Here is a 14598-nt window from a genome sequence, read left to right as displayed (position 1 = left end):
CCACCAATACAGGCTCAGAACTTTGTCACACCACCTTATAGTCCATTCATCCAGCCCATACTTCTTTCACTTGCTGGCAAGAATACTGTGAGAGACCATATCAAAAGCTTTGCTAAAGTCAAGGAATAACACATCCACTGCTTTCCCCTCATCCACAGAGCCAGTTATCTCGTCATAGAAGACAATTAGATTAGTCGGGCATGACTTGCCCTTGGTGAATCCATGCTGACTGTTCCTGATAACTTTCCTCTCCTCGAAGTGCTTCAGAATTGATTCCTTGAGGACCTGCTCCATGATTTTTCCAGGGACTGAGGTGAGGCTGACTGGCCTGTAGTTACAAGGATCCTCCTACATTAGCCTTTTTCCAGTCGTCCAGGACCTCGCCCGATTGCCATGAGTTTTCAAAGATACTGGCCAATGGCTCTGCAATCACATGAATCAGAGACACTGAATCAGACCCCCAGCTGGTGCAAATCAGCAACATCTTCATTTACATCTCTAGGCCAAATCCTGATCTGGTGCGACTCAGACGCTCTCTATTGTAGCTAATGGGGCAGGTCCTCAGGCGGTGTAAATCAGCGGTAACTCCATTGGAGTAAAGGGGTGAAGTGGTGCGTGGTTCTGTATCGTTCCTACCATCTTCGAGCTGGGATTCCCCTGAAGCCAAGAATTTCCCCGCATCCTCCCTTCTCTAACCGGACAGCAGATGGCGCTAGAGGGCTCACCCTCCTCCCCTGCAGACCCTGGTTAATTCCCACAGCCTGAGGTCCGGGCTGTCCTCAATGTACCCAGCCCAGCCCAGTTCACAGAGCTGCTGTTCCTCCCCGGGGCACACAATGAAACAGCAGCCTCTATAGGCGGACAATCCTTCCCCTTGAGAAGGCTGAAACTTGAAGGGACCAAAAATTCTCGTTTCCACTGGGCTCCTGAAGACCTTCCTCGGATTGACTCTGCCTCGGTGTATTCCTCTGCAAAGGAGAGGAGAAACGGAGCTCACCATGGCCTCAGAGAGTGGAGCTGCTCTGTGGAGCCTTCTCCTCACCTTTGCTTTTCTCTGTGAGTGAAACAATACTTTCTCCTTCTACAGGGCAAAAAGATGCAGAATCTTAGACGTCAGTGATGGGCAAGATCTTTTATCTCTCTATCTATCTAAGAGCTACTGCACCTCTAAAGAGAGAAGGGTCTTCCAATGGGACATATCTCAGCCTCTGATCTATTTGAACAATAATATTGCTTTGGAGTTATTTGTTAGCATTTCTTGTCCTGCTTTATAAGGATTAGGGAAGAGTACAGAAAGAAAGAAATAGATGTTGATGGAAAGGTCTATTTCTACCTGTATCAATATATAGACATTCAGATATAGATACCGGGGATGGAAGAATAAAATGATGGATGGACGGAGGCTGCAGAGAGAAGGCTGGATAGATAGAGGCATAGATAAACAGGCAATGCAACACAATCTTATATTCCTCATGATAACTGCTGTTATATTGTTTCCCTCCAGTCTCCTGCTGCGAAGCCCAAGTGGTTCAGAGCCCCGAGTCGCTGGTTACAGGGGAAGGGAAGGTCTCCACAATGTCCTGCTCTTTCACCAGCGCTTTCCAAGCCTTCCAGTGGTACCAGCAGCTCCCTGGGCAAGGGCCGACTCACCTGTTGACCACAAGCTCTAATAACGTCACTGTGGGGCGATTCATAGGCGAGAGCCTGGAAAGTGGGAAACGCAGCTCTCTGCACATCACCGGCTCCCAGCTGGGGGACTCAGGCAGCTACCTCTGTGCGGTGGATGCACAGTGACACAGGCAGAGCTGGGCTCAGGGCAAAAACCCTCAGTCTCTGACAGGCAGCTTAGTGGAGGAGATGCAGGGACAAATCTCAAGATGGTGTAAGGCAGCACAATTCCATTGCAGTCAGTCACAGAATTACAGAAATGTAGAACTGGAAGGGACACTAATTGGTTGTATAATCCAGTCTCCTTCACTGAAGTAGGATTGAGTATTATCTAGACCATCTCTGACAGGTGTTTGTCTTACCTGTTCTTAAAAACCTCCAATGATGAAGATTCTAACAACCTACCTAGACAATTTGTTACAATGCTTAACCACCCTGACAGGAAGCTTTTCCTAATGTCTAAACTAAATCTTCCTTGCTGGAATTTAAACTCATTACTTCTTGTCCTGTCCTCACTGCTTATCACCTTCCTCTTTATAACAACCTTTTACCTACTTGAAGACTGTTATCATGTCTCCCCTCCTTCTCTTCTCCTGTGAAACATACACAGTTTTTTCTATCTTTCCTTATGGATCATGTGTTCTAGAACTTTAATAAATTTTGTTACTGCCCCCTGTCCTTTGTTCACATTTTTCCTGAAGTGCGGTGCCCAGAACTGTTCACAATACTCCAATGGAGGCCTTATCAGTGCTGAGTGGAGTAGAAGAAATACTTGTCTTGTCTAAAACACTCCAGCTAACACATCCCAGAGTGATATTCACTTTTTCTGCAACCATATTATGTTGCTGACTAATATTTAGTTTGTAAGCTACTATAACTCCCAGATCTTTTTCTGCAGTACTCCTGTCTAGGTAGTCATTTCCCATTTTGTGTTTGTGCAACTGATTCGTAAGTGGAGTATTTTGTATTTGTTCTTATTGAATTTCATCCTACTAATGCTGACCATTTCTCCAATTTGTCAAAATCATTCTGAATTCTAATTCTGTCCTCCAAAATGCTTGCAACCACTCCCAGTTTGGTATCCTTTGCAGACTTTACAAGTGTAATCTCTGTGCCATTATCCAAACCATCTATGAAGATATTGAATAGAACGAGATGCGGGACAGATCCCTGCGGGACCCCATTCAATGTGCCCTTGTAACTCAACTGTGAACCATTGATAGCTATTGTATGAGTACAGTTTTCCAGCCAGTTGTGCACCTGCCTTATAGTAGGTTTGTCTAGGTGATATGTCTCTGGTTTGTTTATGAGAACGTTATGTGAGACAGTATCAGAAGTCTTACTACAGTTGAGACATATCACATCTACGGCTTCTCCCCCATCCACAAGGCTTGTTATCCTACCCAAGAAGGATACTACTTTGGTTTGACATGATTTGTTATTAACAAGTCCATGTTGACTGCTACTTATTGCCTTATTTTCTCCAGGTGCTTACAAATTGCTTGTTTGATTATTTGTTCCATTATCTTTGCAGATACTGAAGTTAAGATGACTGGTTTATAATTCCCCAGGTTTCCCTTATTCTACTTTTTATAGATGGGCACTATATTTGACCATCTCCAGTCCTCTGGTATCTCTCCCATCCTCCACAAGTTCTCAGAAATAATCACTGATGGCTCAGAGATCTTTTCAGCCAGTTCCTTAGGTATTCTAGAGTGTATTTCATCTGGCCTTGCTGACTTGAAGACATTTAACTTGTCTAAGTAATTCTTAATTTGTTCTTTTCCTATTTTAACCTCAGATCCTGCCCCATTTACACTGATGCTCACTATGTTAATGGCCCAATCACTTAAATTTTTGGGGGGGTGAAAACTGAAAGGCATTTAACACTTCAGCTATTGCTGCATTTTCTGTTATTCTTGCCTATCTCTCCTTACTGAGTAATGGGCTACCCTGTGCCCTTGGTCTTGCTTCTTATATATTTGTAAACTACTTTGTTACTCTTTATGACCCTACCAATTTTATTCCCATTTTGTGCCTTGGTCTTTCTAATTTGCTCCCTACATGCTTGTGTTGTTTTTTTAATATTTATCCTTTATAATTTAACCCAGTTTCTATTTTTTGCCTGACTCACTTTTTGAGTTTCAGGTAATTGAAAACCTCCTGGTTGAGCAAGAGTGGCCTCTGACCATACTTCCTAAACTTCCTATACCTTGGGATAGTTTGCTCTTGTGCACTACATAATATCTCTCTAAAAAACTGCCAACTCTCGTAAATTCTTTCCCCCATAAATTTGCTTGCCAGGGGATTTTACCTACCAATTCTCAGAGTTTTCAAGGGAACAGATCCTCAGCTCTTGTAAATTGGCATAGATCCATTAGAGTAAATGGGTGGTGAAGCTGTGAATGGATGGCTCTCTATCATTCCCATGACCTTCTACCTAGGATTCCCCTGAAGCAAATAATTTCTTCCCACCCCCTGTCTGTCCCAGGGCAGCAGATGGCGCTAGAGTGCGCACCCTCCTCCCCTGCAGACCCTGGTTAATTCCCACAGCCTGAGGTCCGGGCTGTCCTCAATGTACCCAGCCCAGCCCAGTTCACAGAGCTGCTGTTCCTCCCCGGGGCACACAATGAAACAGCAGCCTCTATAGGCGGACAATCCTTCCCCTTGAGAAGGCTGAAACCTGAGGGGAGAGAGAATTCTCATTTCCACTGGGCTCCTGAAAACCTTCCACGGATTGACTCTGCCTCGGTATATTCCTCTGCAAAGGAGAGAAGAAACTGAGCTTACCATGGGCTCAGAGAGTGGAGCTGCTCTTTGGAGCCTTCTCCTCACCTTTGTTTTTCTCTGTGAGTGAAACAATATTTTCTCTTTCTAAAGGATAAATAGATGCAGATTCTTAGAAGTCAGTGTGGGGCAAGATCTCCTAGCTCTTCTTCATTCCCCTGCCAGTAGGGATCTGTCTGTCTGTCTGTCTGTCTGTCTGTCTCTAAGAGCTATTGCACCTGTAAGGAGAGAGGGGTCTGCCAATGGGATATATCTCAGCCTCTGATCTATTTGAACAATAAAATCCTTTGGAGTTCTTTGTTAGCATTTCTTGTCCTGCTTTTTTAAGATTTGGGGAGTGAACAGAGAAAAATAAATAGATGTTGATGGAAAGATCTGTATTTTGAATCTGTACATATGTACAAAAAGGCAGATATAGGGGAGGAAAAACAGAATAATGGATGGAGGCTGAAGAAAGAAAGAGGGACATAGCCATAGATCGGGGGTTCTCAAACTGGGGTTCAGGACCTCTCAGGGGATAGAGAGGTTATTTCATTGGGGGGGGGGCTGTCACGAGCTGTCGGCCTCCACCCCAAACTCTACTTTTCCTCCCACATTTATAATGGTGTTAAATATACAAAAAAGTGTTTTTAATTTATAACTCAGAGGCTTGCTATGTGAAAGGGGTCACCAGCAAAAAAGTTTGAGAACCATTTCCATAGGTAAACAGGCAATAACCTTCATGTTAACTGCAGTTATTTTGTTTCCCTCCAGTCTCCTGCTGCGAAGCCCAAGTGGTTCAGAGCCCCGAGTGGCTGGTTACAGGGGAAGGGGAGGTCTCCACAATGTCCTGCTCTTTCACCAGCGCTTACCAAATCTTCCAGTGGTACCAGCAGATGCCTGGGCAAGGGCCGACCCACCTGCTGACCGCGAGCTCTAATGACAATGTCACTGTGGGGCGGTTCATAGGCGAGCGCCTGGAAAGTGGGAAACGCAGCTCTCTGCACATCACCCACTCCCATCTGGGGGACTCAGGCCGCTACCTCTGTGCGGTGGATGCACAGTGACACAGGCAGAGCTGGGCTCAGGGCAAAAATCCTCAGCCTCTGACAGGCAGCTTGGCGGAGGAGATGCAGGGGCAGCTCCCCAGCAGGTGAAAAGCAGTGTAACTCCATGGTAGCCAAGGGGACTCATCCTCAGCTGTTATAAATGGGCAGCGCACCAGTGGAGTCAACGGGGCCATAGGGTAAGGCGACGGGGACTGGAACCCAGGTCTGCTGATCCTGGGACAGCTGTGTGAATAGCAGAGTAAATCTGGAGTCACGCCATATGTGTTTATTGAGGTGACTAGATTACAAGAAATCTGAGACACAAGTTCATATTCTTTCCTTTTCTTCCTATGGGATACTTTCTAAAGGAAAAAGAAAAGGAGTACTTGTGGCACCTTAGAGACTAACCAATTTATTTGAGCATAAGCTTTCATGAGCTGTAGCTCACAAAAGCTTATGCTCAAATAAATTGGTTAGTCTCTAAGGTGCCACAAGTACTCCTTTTCTTTTTGCGAATACAGACTAACACGGCTGCTACTCTGAAACCTTTCGAAAGGAAAGTTCATTACTAAACATTTCCAGTGGGAAAACATGTTCCCTTAAGGGAGCCGAATGCAAAATATCTCTGGCTTCAAGGCTGTAAAATCATCCGCGTTTCTATAGCAACAATAAACAAAGAAAACTAACCTAGCCCTTCCCCCCACTTTCCTTCCTTCAGAAACCGCGACTCCTCTAGGAAAGTCGGAACAAAGTTTTCTGCTCTCCCGTAGCGCCGTGCAGTTCAGACAAGAGCCCGGCAGAGGGCGCTGCCGCGCCGACCGGAGAGCTCCAGAAACGAGCGCGCTCCCTGGTGTTTCTGGACAACTAGTTCCCCCCCCCCAACCCCCCCCCCCGCCCCCTCCCGGACCCTGCGAGACTTTCTAGCAGCTCAGCGCAAAGGCAGCTACCAACCAGGCTCGGAGAGATTTGATGCTTGACGCCAAGAGTCACAATTTAATTCGGAGCGGAAGCAGCGTTCCCGGATTCCTTCAGCCCTCAGAAGACAGAGGTCGGCTTCCCGCTGCGAGGAAAGGGCCTAATTCTGACATTGCTGGGGGCAGGGGGTGCCTGAGTGGAGAGAAAAAGGACCCGGTCCCTGCAGAAGCGCAGAGACACCGAATCTTCATTGAGAGGATGCTTAAAATCCTGGTCTCCATGACTGCGCTGCTCCTTGTTTCCAGTGAGTCAGATTCCCACGTGGCATTTCTGGGTATTATTCCCCCTAGTATTTATTAATTTTCGCCTGTGTCCAGGTGTCCTTCTCGGCGACACTTCAAGCTGCTGTTGATAGTTTCCCTGTCTGTGTCTGGGGGATTTTTCATGCTCTGTTATTATTATTTTATTCCCAGGCGGAGCGGTGGACGGGAAGGTTTCTCAGCCTGCTGCTCTGCTTTTCCTGGCGGGGGGCAGGGCTGACCTCCCCTGTAACCACAGTGTCACTGGCTACGAGAGAATTTTTTGGTACTATCAGCGCCCCGGAGCTGCCCCTCGAGCTGTGATCTCTGGCTACAACTCCGCGGAGACGTCGGAGCGGTTTGAACTGTCCATTGACCCCTCCGGCCGGTCCGCCCCGCTGCGCATCACCAAGGTGGCGGTGGAGGACTCGGGGGTGTATTACTGCGCCGTGAGAGGCACAGCGAGAGGAAATGCAGGGCGAGCTGAACAAAAACCTCCCCGAGTCTGAGAGTCCTGGGCAGGAAGAGAAGGAAGCTCACACGGATAATCAAATTGCGGGCTGAGATCCTCAAAGGCGCCAGGAGAATGGACGCATGGAACTCCAGTGAGCAATAAGCGCCCAACTCCCTTAGGCTCCTTTGAAAATCTCAGATTTGAACAATAGCATGTAGAAGTTCATGACTGTGTCCAAAGCGACCCAGATAATTACAAGCCTAATTTCTATGGTCTTCCAATTAAAAAAAAGTCTCCGAGGGTCAAATTTACAAAGGTATTTAGGGACCTAAAGATCCAGAGAGGCACCTGGAGAGGTTTTAGGCTCCCAAATGCTGTTTTGACCAGAGCATCTAGTCAAAGTCTGGGGCCCTGTGGACCTACCTGTTGTGATAACAGGGTTATCAGGGACCATCTACTCTAACCCGCTGCCTACGTGCAGGATTTGGATAGTTGGTAACCGATATTTATTTGCTGTGTTTTTACTGATTGACCAGGACCGTGCAAATTCCTGCAGCTTTCAAAGCAGAAGGAATAAAACAGAAGGAAACAGCTTCTCTTGCTAACAGCGCGCTTCAGCCAACACTGGCTTTTCCCGGGAAACCGCTGTGCACACAGGCTGCTGCTTGACTTTCGCTCTCCTCTCTGTTCTTGTCTGTTTCCCGTTTCTCTGTTTCCTCCCCCCTCCCCCGGCATCATTTCAGAGAAATTCAGGGTGGGGAGGGCTGTGTCATCATACAGAACATTCGGTGTGATTATAGTATATCCTGCCAGGACTGGGGAGGGAGAGAAATGGAGCACCTAGGCCTAGGGAAACTCTGGGAGGAGGCAAGCCAAGGTTCTGGGGAAAATTGGTCCCTCTTCTCCGATGGCAAATGAGCCCCACTGAACTCCCCTCTGTTTACAATACCCAGTGGAACTCACTCCACCCCGATCTTGGGCAGATGCCATTCGGTTTTGTTTTAGGTGTGCGGTCTCTTAAGCCTTTCTTAAAACGATCTTACCTGAAGGGCACGTTCACATATCAGTTTGCACGAGGGTTTAACTCAACCCCCCTAACAAGGTTTTTCCCAGTTTATAAGGATGCCGTTCCATCTTTGGAAAATGGGACTTAGACTTTAAGTCATGAAGGCACTGTTGAAAATTTTACCCCCAAACCCCAAGGGTGTAGTTCCATCCGCAGTGATGTAATTCCAGAGTAGGTCTGTTACTGCAGGGGAGTGACTCTGGAGCTACTACACGGATGTGAGCGAGGGCCCAGTTTCACCCCTTTATTCTGTGTATGAGTCTCAAAAAGGGCCTTGATACAATAACACAAGAGTGACCCTCTTCTATCCAGCCCCACCACCCACGCAACCAAAATTCTTCTTCTGCTATTATATTATTAATCGTTAGCATCCCTAAAACAAATGAACGTGAGACAAACAGAAAGGATATTAATACAACCAAAACCTCTGACCCTCCAAGCAGAACTGTTACACTTAACATGGAAAGAGCTCTGAAGTCCTCTAAGGACGTTGCTGCTGCTATCCATAAGGTGTGGAAGTCATTCCCATACGAGGGAAGCAAGATAAACCCATAAAAATAAAGAGAGAGAGAGAAAATATTTTAATAGCCATGTTATAGGATGGTAAATCCTTATCCCATAAGAAACTGGATTTTTTTAAAAAATATTATTCCTAATTAATTATATTGGCCCGTTTTATAGCAACGACAAAGAAACCCTAATTACAGTCACTCCATGCAAATTTTCAGCTCCCCTCTCTCAGCAGTTCACCGGGTTTCCCGGCAGAGGGCACTGCGGAACCAGCAGGAATGTCCCATGTATAGACATGATGACACACGGAGCTATTCCACCCCCCTGGCTTTTCATTCGTGAGGCCACCTGCCTCCTCGCAGAGGCGGCGAGGAAATCCTGAAGGCAGCTACGACCAAGCAGAAAGGGAGGAAGGGGTAAATTGGCAGAGGGAGGCGCTCACCACCCCAGCTCCCGCGGAAGCACGGCTTCCCTGCTTTTAAATCTCCGGCCCTCAGGACAGCCAGCGTTGGTTTGCAGCTGCAAGAAAAGGAGAAAGCGGACAACTCGTGGGACTGGTCAGAGAGGAGCAAGAAAGCTCCCGGCAGACGAGGACCAGAGACCCCGAGAGGATGTTAACAATCCAATTCTCGCTGGTTGCGATGACTTTAATATTCAGTGAGTTGGATTTCCTATTTCATTTCTGAATGTCTTTCCCCCTGATCTCGTCCTTCAAATATACAATAATTCTCAGCTAAAATAATCTCATTCTTTTCTCTGTCTCCGCACATCTCTTTCCACTATCCATCCATCCAGTCTTCCTTCCCATGGCAGCATATCTCTCGCTCAATCTCTCCTTCCCTCTCTCTCTCCTTTACGGTCCTAAATCCCCTACATTCCGTGAGCTTCTGAACTTTTTCAAAGTCGCCTGACTTGAATCTACGCACTATGCGCCAGAATCCCTTGGGTGGCTTTGAAAAAATCTCAGCTGTCACATCCTTCACGCCAACGAGGATTTATTTTTTCCCCTCCAGAAGGGGCCACTGGAGTGTCGGTGATGCAGACGCAAGGCCCCATGACCGTGTCCGAGGGAGAAGGTTTGAGGCTCAATTGTAGCTATGATGATGCTACAGTGTATGCCGTCTTCTGGTACGTGCAGTTCCCCAGCCAGCCCCCCCGGCTCCTCCTGAGGGACCTGGGAAGGGAGGACTCGGATGAAGGGATCAGAAAATCCTTCGATGCCACCCATGAGAAAAAGCACAAATCCTTCCACTTGTGGAAACCGGCCAGCGAAGTGAGCGACTCCGCGACCTATTACTGCGCCGCGAGCGACACAGTGACACGGACCGGCAGGGAGCTGAGCAAAAACCAGGCAGGGTCTGTGAGGAGAAGCGGGGAGGCGGGCACCGGGGTCTGGGAGGGGAAGGGAGGAATGGCGCAACCACAGAACTTGGATCAGATCTCTCTGGTCACCGGCTAGCTCTGGGCTTCACCGGCTTGATCCAGTCCAGGGCTTCACCTTTTTTAGACATTATACGGAATAGCATGAAAGAAAATTAGCATAACACCAATAAAGTCAAACAAACACACACAAACGCTACCGAGATCACGAGAGGAAAGTTCATAGTCTACAGGGAAACTAGCACATTGGGGTGGAGGAATATATAAGTGTCGAGTAGAGAAAAATCGACCCATAGACAGACAGACAGACAGCAACATCCTTCTTTGGCACTAATGCTGCTGGCGGAGCTGGTTTATTGGCCGAGTACCCCAATCTCATTCCGTTTGAATAACTCCCCACTGTTTGGCGGGAGATGAAAGTAAATTAGTGAGATTTCGCTGCAGCTGCCTGAACGCCTGATACAAATCGGTGATTTGCACCGTGGAGGCGGGAGTTAACCTGTGTCACGGCCGGCGGTTCCCAAGCACAGAGAGAGGAGCCAGGAGCCACAGGCAAGGCATCATTGCACGTCTTTGGTCTCTCCCGCCCTGCCAAAGTCTCTTGGGGCTGTAGCTGAAAGGAAAAGGCCAGAGCTCCCGTCTCTCTGACTGTTTCGGGGGCTGGCGAGAGAGAAAAAGGGCAGCTCCCTCCCTTCACGCACCGTTGTTAATGTTTCGCAGTGGAGTGTGGCTTCTACATTTCGACACAGACACATCGCGGACACAGGAGGGCTGCAACAGCCCCCGTGTTAGCCACTGTGCTGATTGTTATCAGTGAGTAAAATAACAGTTTCCCTCAACCTCTATCTTCCCCAACCCCCCTCCTTCCTCCACCCTACATCCCCCCCACCTCAGCAAATGCACCCCCCATCTCTCCTCATACACACGCTTCTTCTTTTCTCTCGATCCAGCCACACCTCTTTCTCCTTCCCCCTGCATTCTCCCCCTCCCTGGCACTTCGAAACTCCCGGGGCAGTCACTGGATGGGGGCTGGCGAAAGGGGATTTAACCCTAGGGTCCCTCGGAAGTTTCACACCCACTGAATCAATTCTCTTGCTGGTTCTCGCTCCTACTGGCCCCGGGGAGAGCCAAGATTCAGCAGCCGGGCTCCGCAGAAGCTTTGGAGGGAGTCGAACTGGACCGCACGTGTTCTCCCCTCACCACCAAGGCGAGTGACAGCACAGTCTGGTACCGGCAGCTCCCGAACCCGGGACCCCAGTTTGTAGTTATCGGATACAAGGAAACCACTAAAACCCCCGAGCCGGCGGGAGCCCCGCACATCTCCGCCGACAGAGAATCCAGCACCCTGGCCCTGCGCCGTGTGAGGCTGGGAGACGCTGCGGTGTATTTCTGTGCTCGGAGGGACACAGTGGGACAGTGAGGGGCGGCCCCACTACATGTCAACGGGAGAGCTTCTCCCTTCCACATAGCCCCTGCCTCGTGGGAGGTGGGTTACCTGTGCCAACAGGAGAGAGCATAGGGCACGTCTTCAGTGAAGTGCTACAGCAGCGCCGCTGCAGCCCTTTAGGTGTGGACAAGCCCAGAGGGATCAGGCTGCTGGAAACCTCTCGTTCAGTGGTTCTCCACCAGGAGCCCAGGGCCCCCTGGAGGGGAGGGAGCAAGCCAGTTTCAGGGGGTGCCCATGCAGGGCAGAAACCCCAAAGCCCACCGCATGGGGCTGAAGCCCCGGCCCCGGCCCTGCCAACTGGTCTGAACCTGAAGCCTGAGCAATGTAGCTTCATGGGACACCCCGAGGCCCGAAGAAAGTGCCCTGCTTGCTACCCCATAACACAGGTCCTGGGTTTATACAGAAATCGAGTTGTCGTGGCACTGGTCGGCTGTGGAGTTTTTATACCGTGTGTGTGTGTGTGTGTGTATGCGCGGCGGGAGGGACGGGGGGCTGAGAAAGAACAAGGTTGAGACCCTCTGTTCTAGGTCAGACTGGGCATGTTCAAAAGCTCACCACCTGTATCCGTACAGTCCCTCTCACGGTGACGGTCTAATTGACATGGTCACCGCGGTACTTGTAACGTTACAGCTAGTGTAGCACTTGCCTCTCCCCAGGTTGCTCTCTTCAGCGTAGACTGTACACAGGAGTTATTGCCCGGCCCACATGTTCAAAAACCACCTAGATGGGCTCAAAAACCTTCAGATATTAAAATAATCAAGGTGGGTGCTTCCTCCCCCCCCCCCCCCACGCGTCTTTTGATCCTTTAAGGTACTATTCAGGTTACATATTCAAGGTTGTCGCTTCAGGCATGAAGGCTAGAAACTTTTGTTTTATTTATTTATTGAATGAACACGGAGATTCTCCTGTAATCATTTATCTCCAGGAGCAGGGAATTTAAACCGAACATCAGAGCTGGTAACACTGCAAATATTACTGAGCAAGATCAGCATATCATGGCCTAAACAGGGACTTTGAGAACCGATGGTGCAAAGGTGTTTTGCCTGTGCCCAGGCACAAAAAGGGCCAGATCTTCCATTGGTATCAGTCAGCCTAAATCCATTCACTTCAGGGGAGCTGCACCAATTTACACCAGCTGAGGACCTGGGTTAGAAAGTTCACAGAGCACTTACTTGCACACTAGGAAGCTGTACCAACTTCTGAACTGCCATGGATTTAAATCAATGTTCACTTTCCACAGGGTCACAGTTACAGGGCTAGCTGCAGCTCTTAGCCCATCCTCTCAGGTATGAAGACTCATTCCTTTACCTCCCTAGGGTGGAATCCTTATCCTGTGAGTCTTCTACTCTTAGACCAAGTCCTGGCCTACGGTGCCTTGTGGATCCACCGTGCTTACCCCAACAGGTCCAAGTGGGTTTGGACACCTGAAGTTCTTCAGAAGCTTGCGGTCCGCAGTGAAATCAGTGATCTACAACAGCCTTCTCAAACCAAATTTAGGAACCAAACATAACTTAAGAGAAAAAATATATTAAAACAATAAAAGATCTACATACATGTTTGCCTTATCTATAGTCCTAAATTGGCCTATCTTCTCCCAGATCCCCATCCTCTGGGGGTCTGGGTCTCTGTCTGTATCACTTAATTTCCATTTATATCTCTCCCTTACCCTTCAGGAAACACCTCTCAATCATCCAAAGTCCTTGGTTCTCCTGTGCTTTCTGAGACAGGTTAAACCAGTTCAGGAAGCTCAGAAGGACTTGGGAGCAACATTCAAGTCAAGTGTTTGCTGAGACGCTGGGCTATTGTCCTCCCCTTTCTGCCTGGATGCGTCTCCTGACCATCCTGCAGTAGAATTAACTCTATATATGCACACAGCTAACATTACAGTAACCCAGTCAAGATTCAGTATTCATAACTTACTACAGGGCACTCCAAATCCATCATACATCAAGCAATTTCTTCTAAACCTGAAACCAGTAACAAAGTAAAGGAGTACTTGTGGCACCTTAGAGACTAACCAATTTATTTGAGCATAAGCTTTCGTGAGCTACAGCTCACTTCATCGGATGCATACTATGGAAAATACAGAAGATGTTTTTATACACACAGATCATGAAAAAATGGATGTTTATCACTAAAAAAGGTTTTCTCTCCCCCACCTCACTCTCCTGCTGGAAATAGCTTATCTAAAGTGATCACTGTCCTTACAATCTGTATGATAATCAAGGTGGGCCATTTCCAGCACAAATCCAGGGTTTAACAAGAAACGTCTGAGGAACAGTGGGGCTGGGGGGGGGAGGGGGAGAAATAAACAAGGGGAAATAGGTTACTTTTTATAATGAATCAACCATTCCCAGTCTCTATTCAAGCCTAAGTTAATTGTATCCAATTTGCAAATTAATTCCAATTCAGCAGTCTCTTGTTGGAGTCTGTTTTCGAAGCTTTTTGTTGAAGGATAGTCACTTTGAGATCAGAAATCGAGTGACCAGAGAGATTTAAGTGTTCTCCGACTGGTTTATGAATGTTATAATTCTTGACATCTGATTTGTGTCCATTTATTCTTTTACGTAGAGACTGTCCAGTCTGACCAATGTACATGGCAGAGGGGCATTGCTGGCACATGATGGCATCTATCACATTGGTGGATGTGCAGGTGAACGAGCCTCTGATAGTGTGGCTGATGTTATTAGGCCCTGTGATGGTGTCCCCTGAGTAGATATGTGGGCACAGTTGGCAACGGGCTTTGTTGCAAGGATAGGTTCCTGGGTTAGTGGTTCTGTTGTGTGAAGTGTTACTCTTCTGTAGAAAGAAAAGGAGTACTTGTGGCACCTTAGAGACTAACCAATTTATTTGAGCATAAGCTTTCATGAGCTACAGCTCACTTCATTGGAGGCATTCAGTGGAAAATACAGTGGGGAGATTTATATACACAGAGAACATGAAACAATGGGTGTTACCATACACTCTGTAAGAAGAGTGATCACTTAAGATGAGCTATTACCAGCAGGAGAGCGGGGAGGCGGGAGAGAAAACCTTTTGTAGTG

At 47.9% G+C, this 14598-nt stretch overlaps 1 pseudogene and 1 gene segment (V, D, J or C); both read left to right on the top strand.

Moving 5' to 3' along the window:
* The first annotated feature begins 653 nt into the window (after positions 1-653).
* On the top strand, positions 654-8833 carry LOC119563597 (annotated as a pseudogene).
* LOC119567928 lies at positions 8831-11301 on the top strand. The segment is given in 2 exon segments: positions 8831-9384; positions 9741-11301. Coding segments are annotated over 2 exon segments (492 nt in total).
* Positions 11302-14598: the final 3297 nt, after the last annotated feature.

The sequence above is a fragment of the Chelonia mydas genome, chromosome 13 (assembly GCF_015237465.2).
Source record: "Chelonia mydas isolate rCheMyd1 chromosome 13, rCheMyd1.pri.v2, whole genome shotgun sequence".
NCBI classification, from domain to species: Eukaryota; Metazoa; Chordata; order Testudines; family Cheloniidae; genus Chelonia; species Chelonia mydas.
The sequence above is the reverse complement of the archived record's forward strand: the minus strand, read 5'-3'. Positions and strand labels throughout refer to the sequence as shown.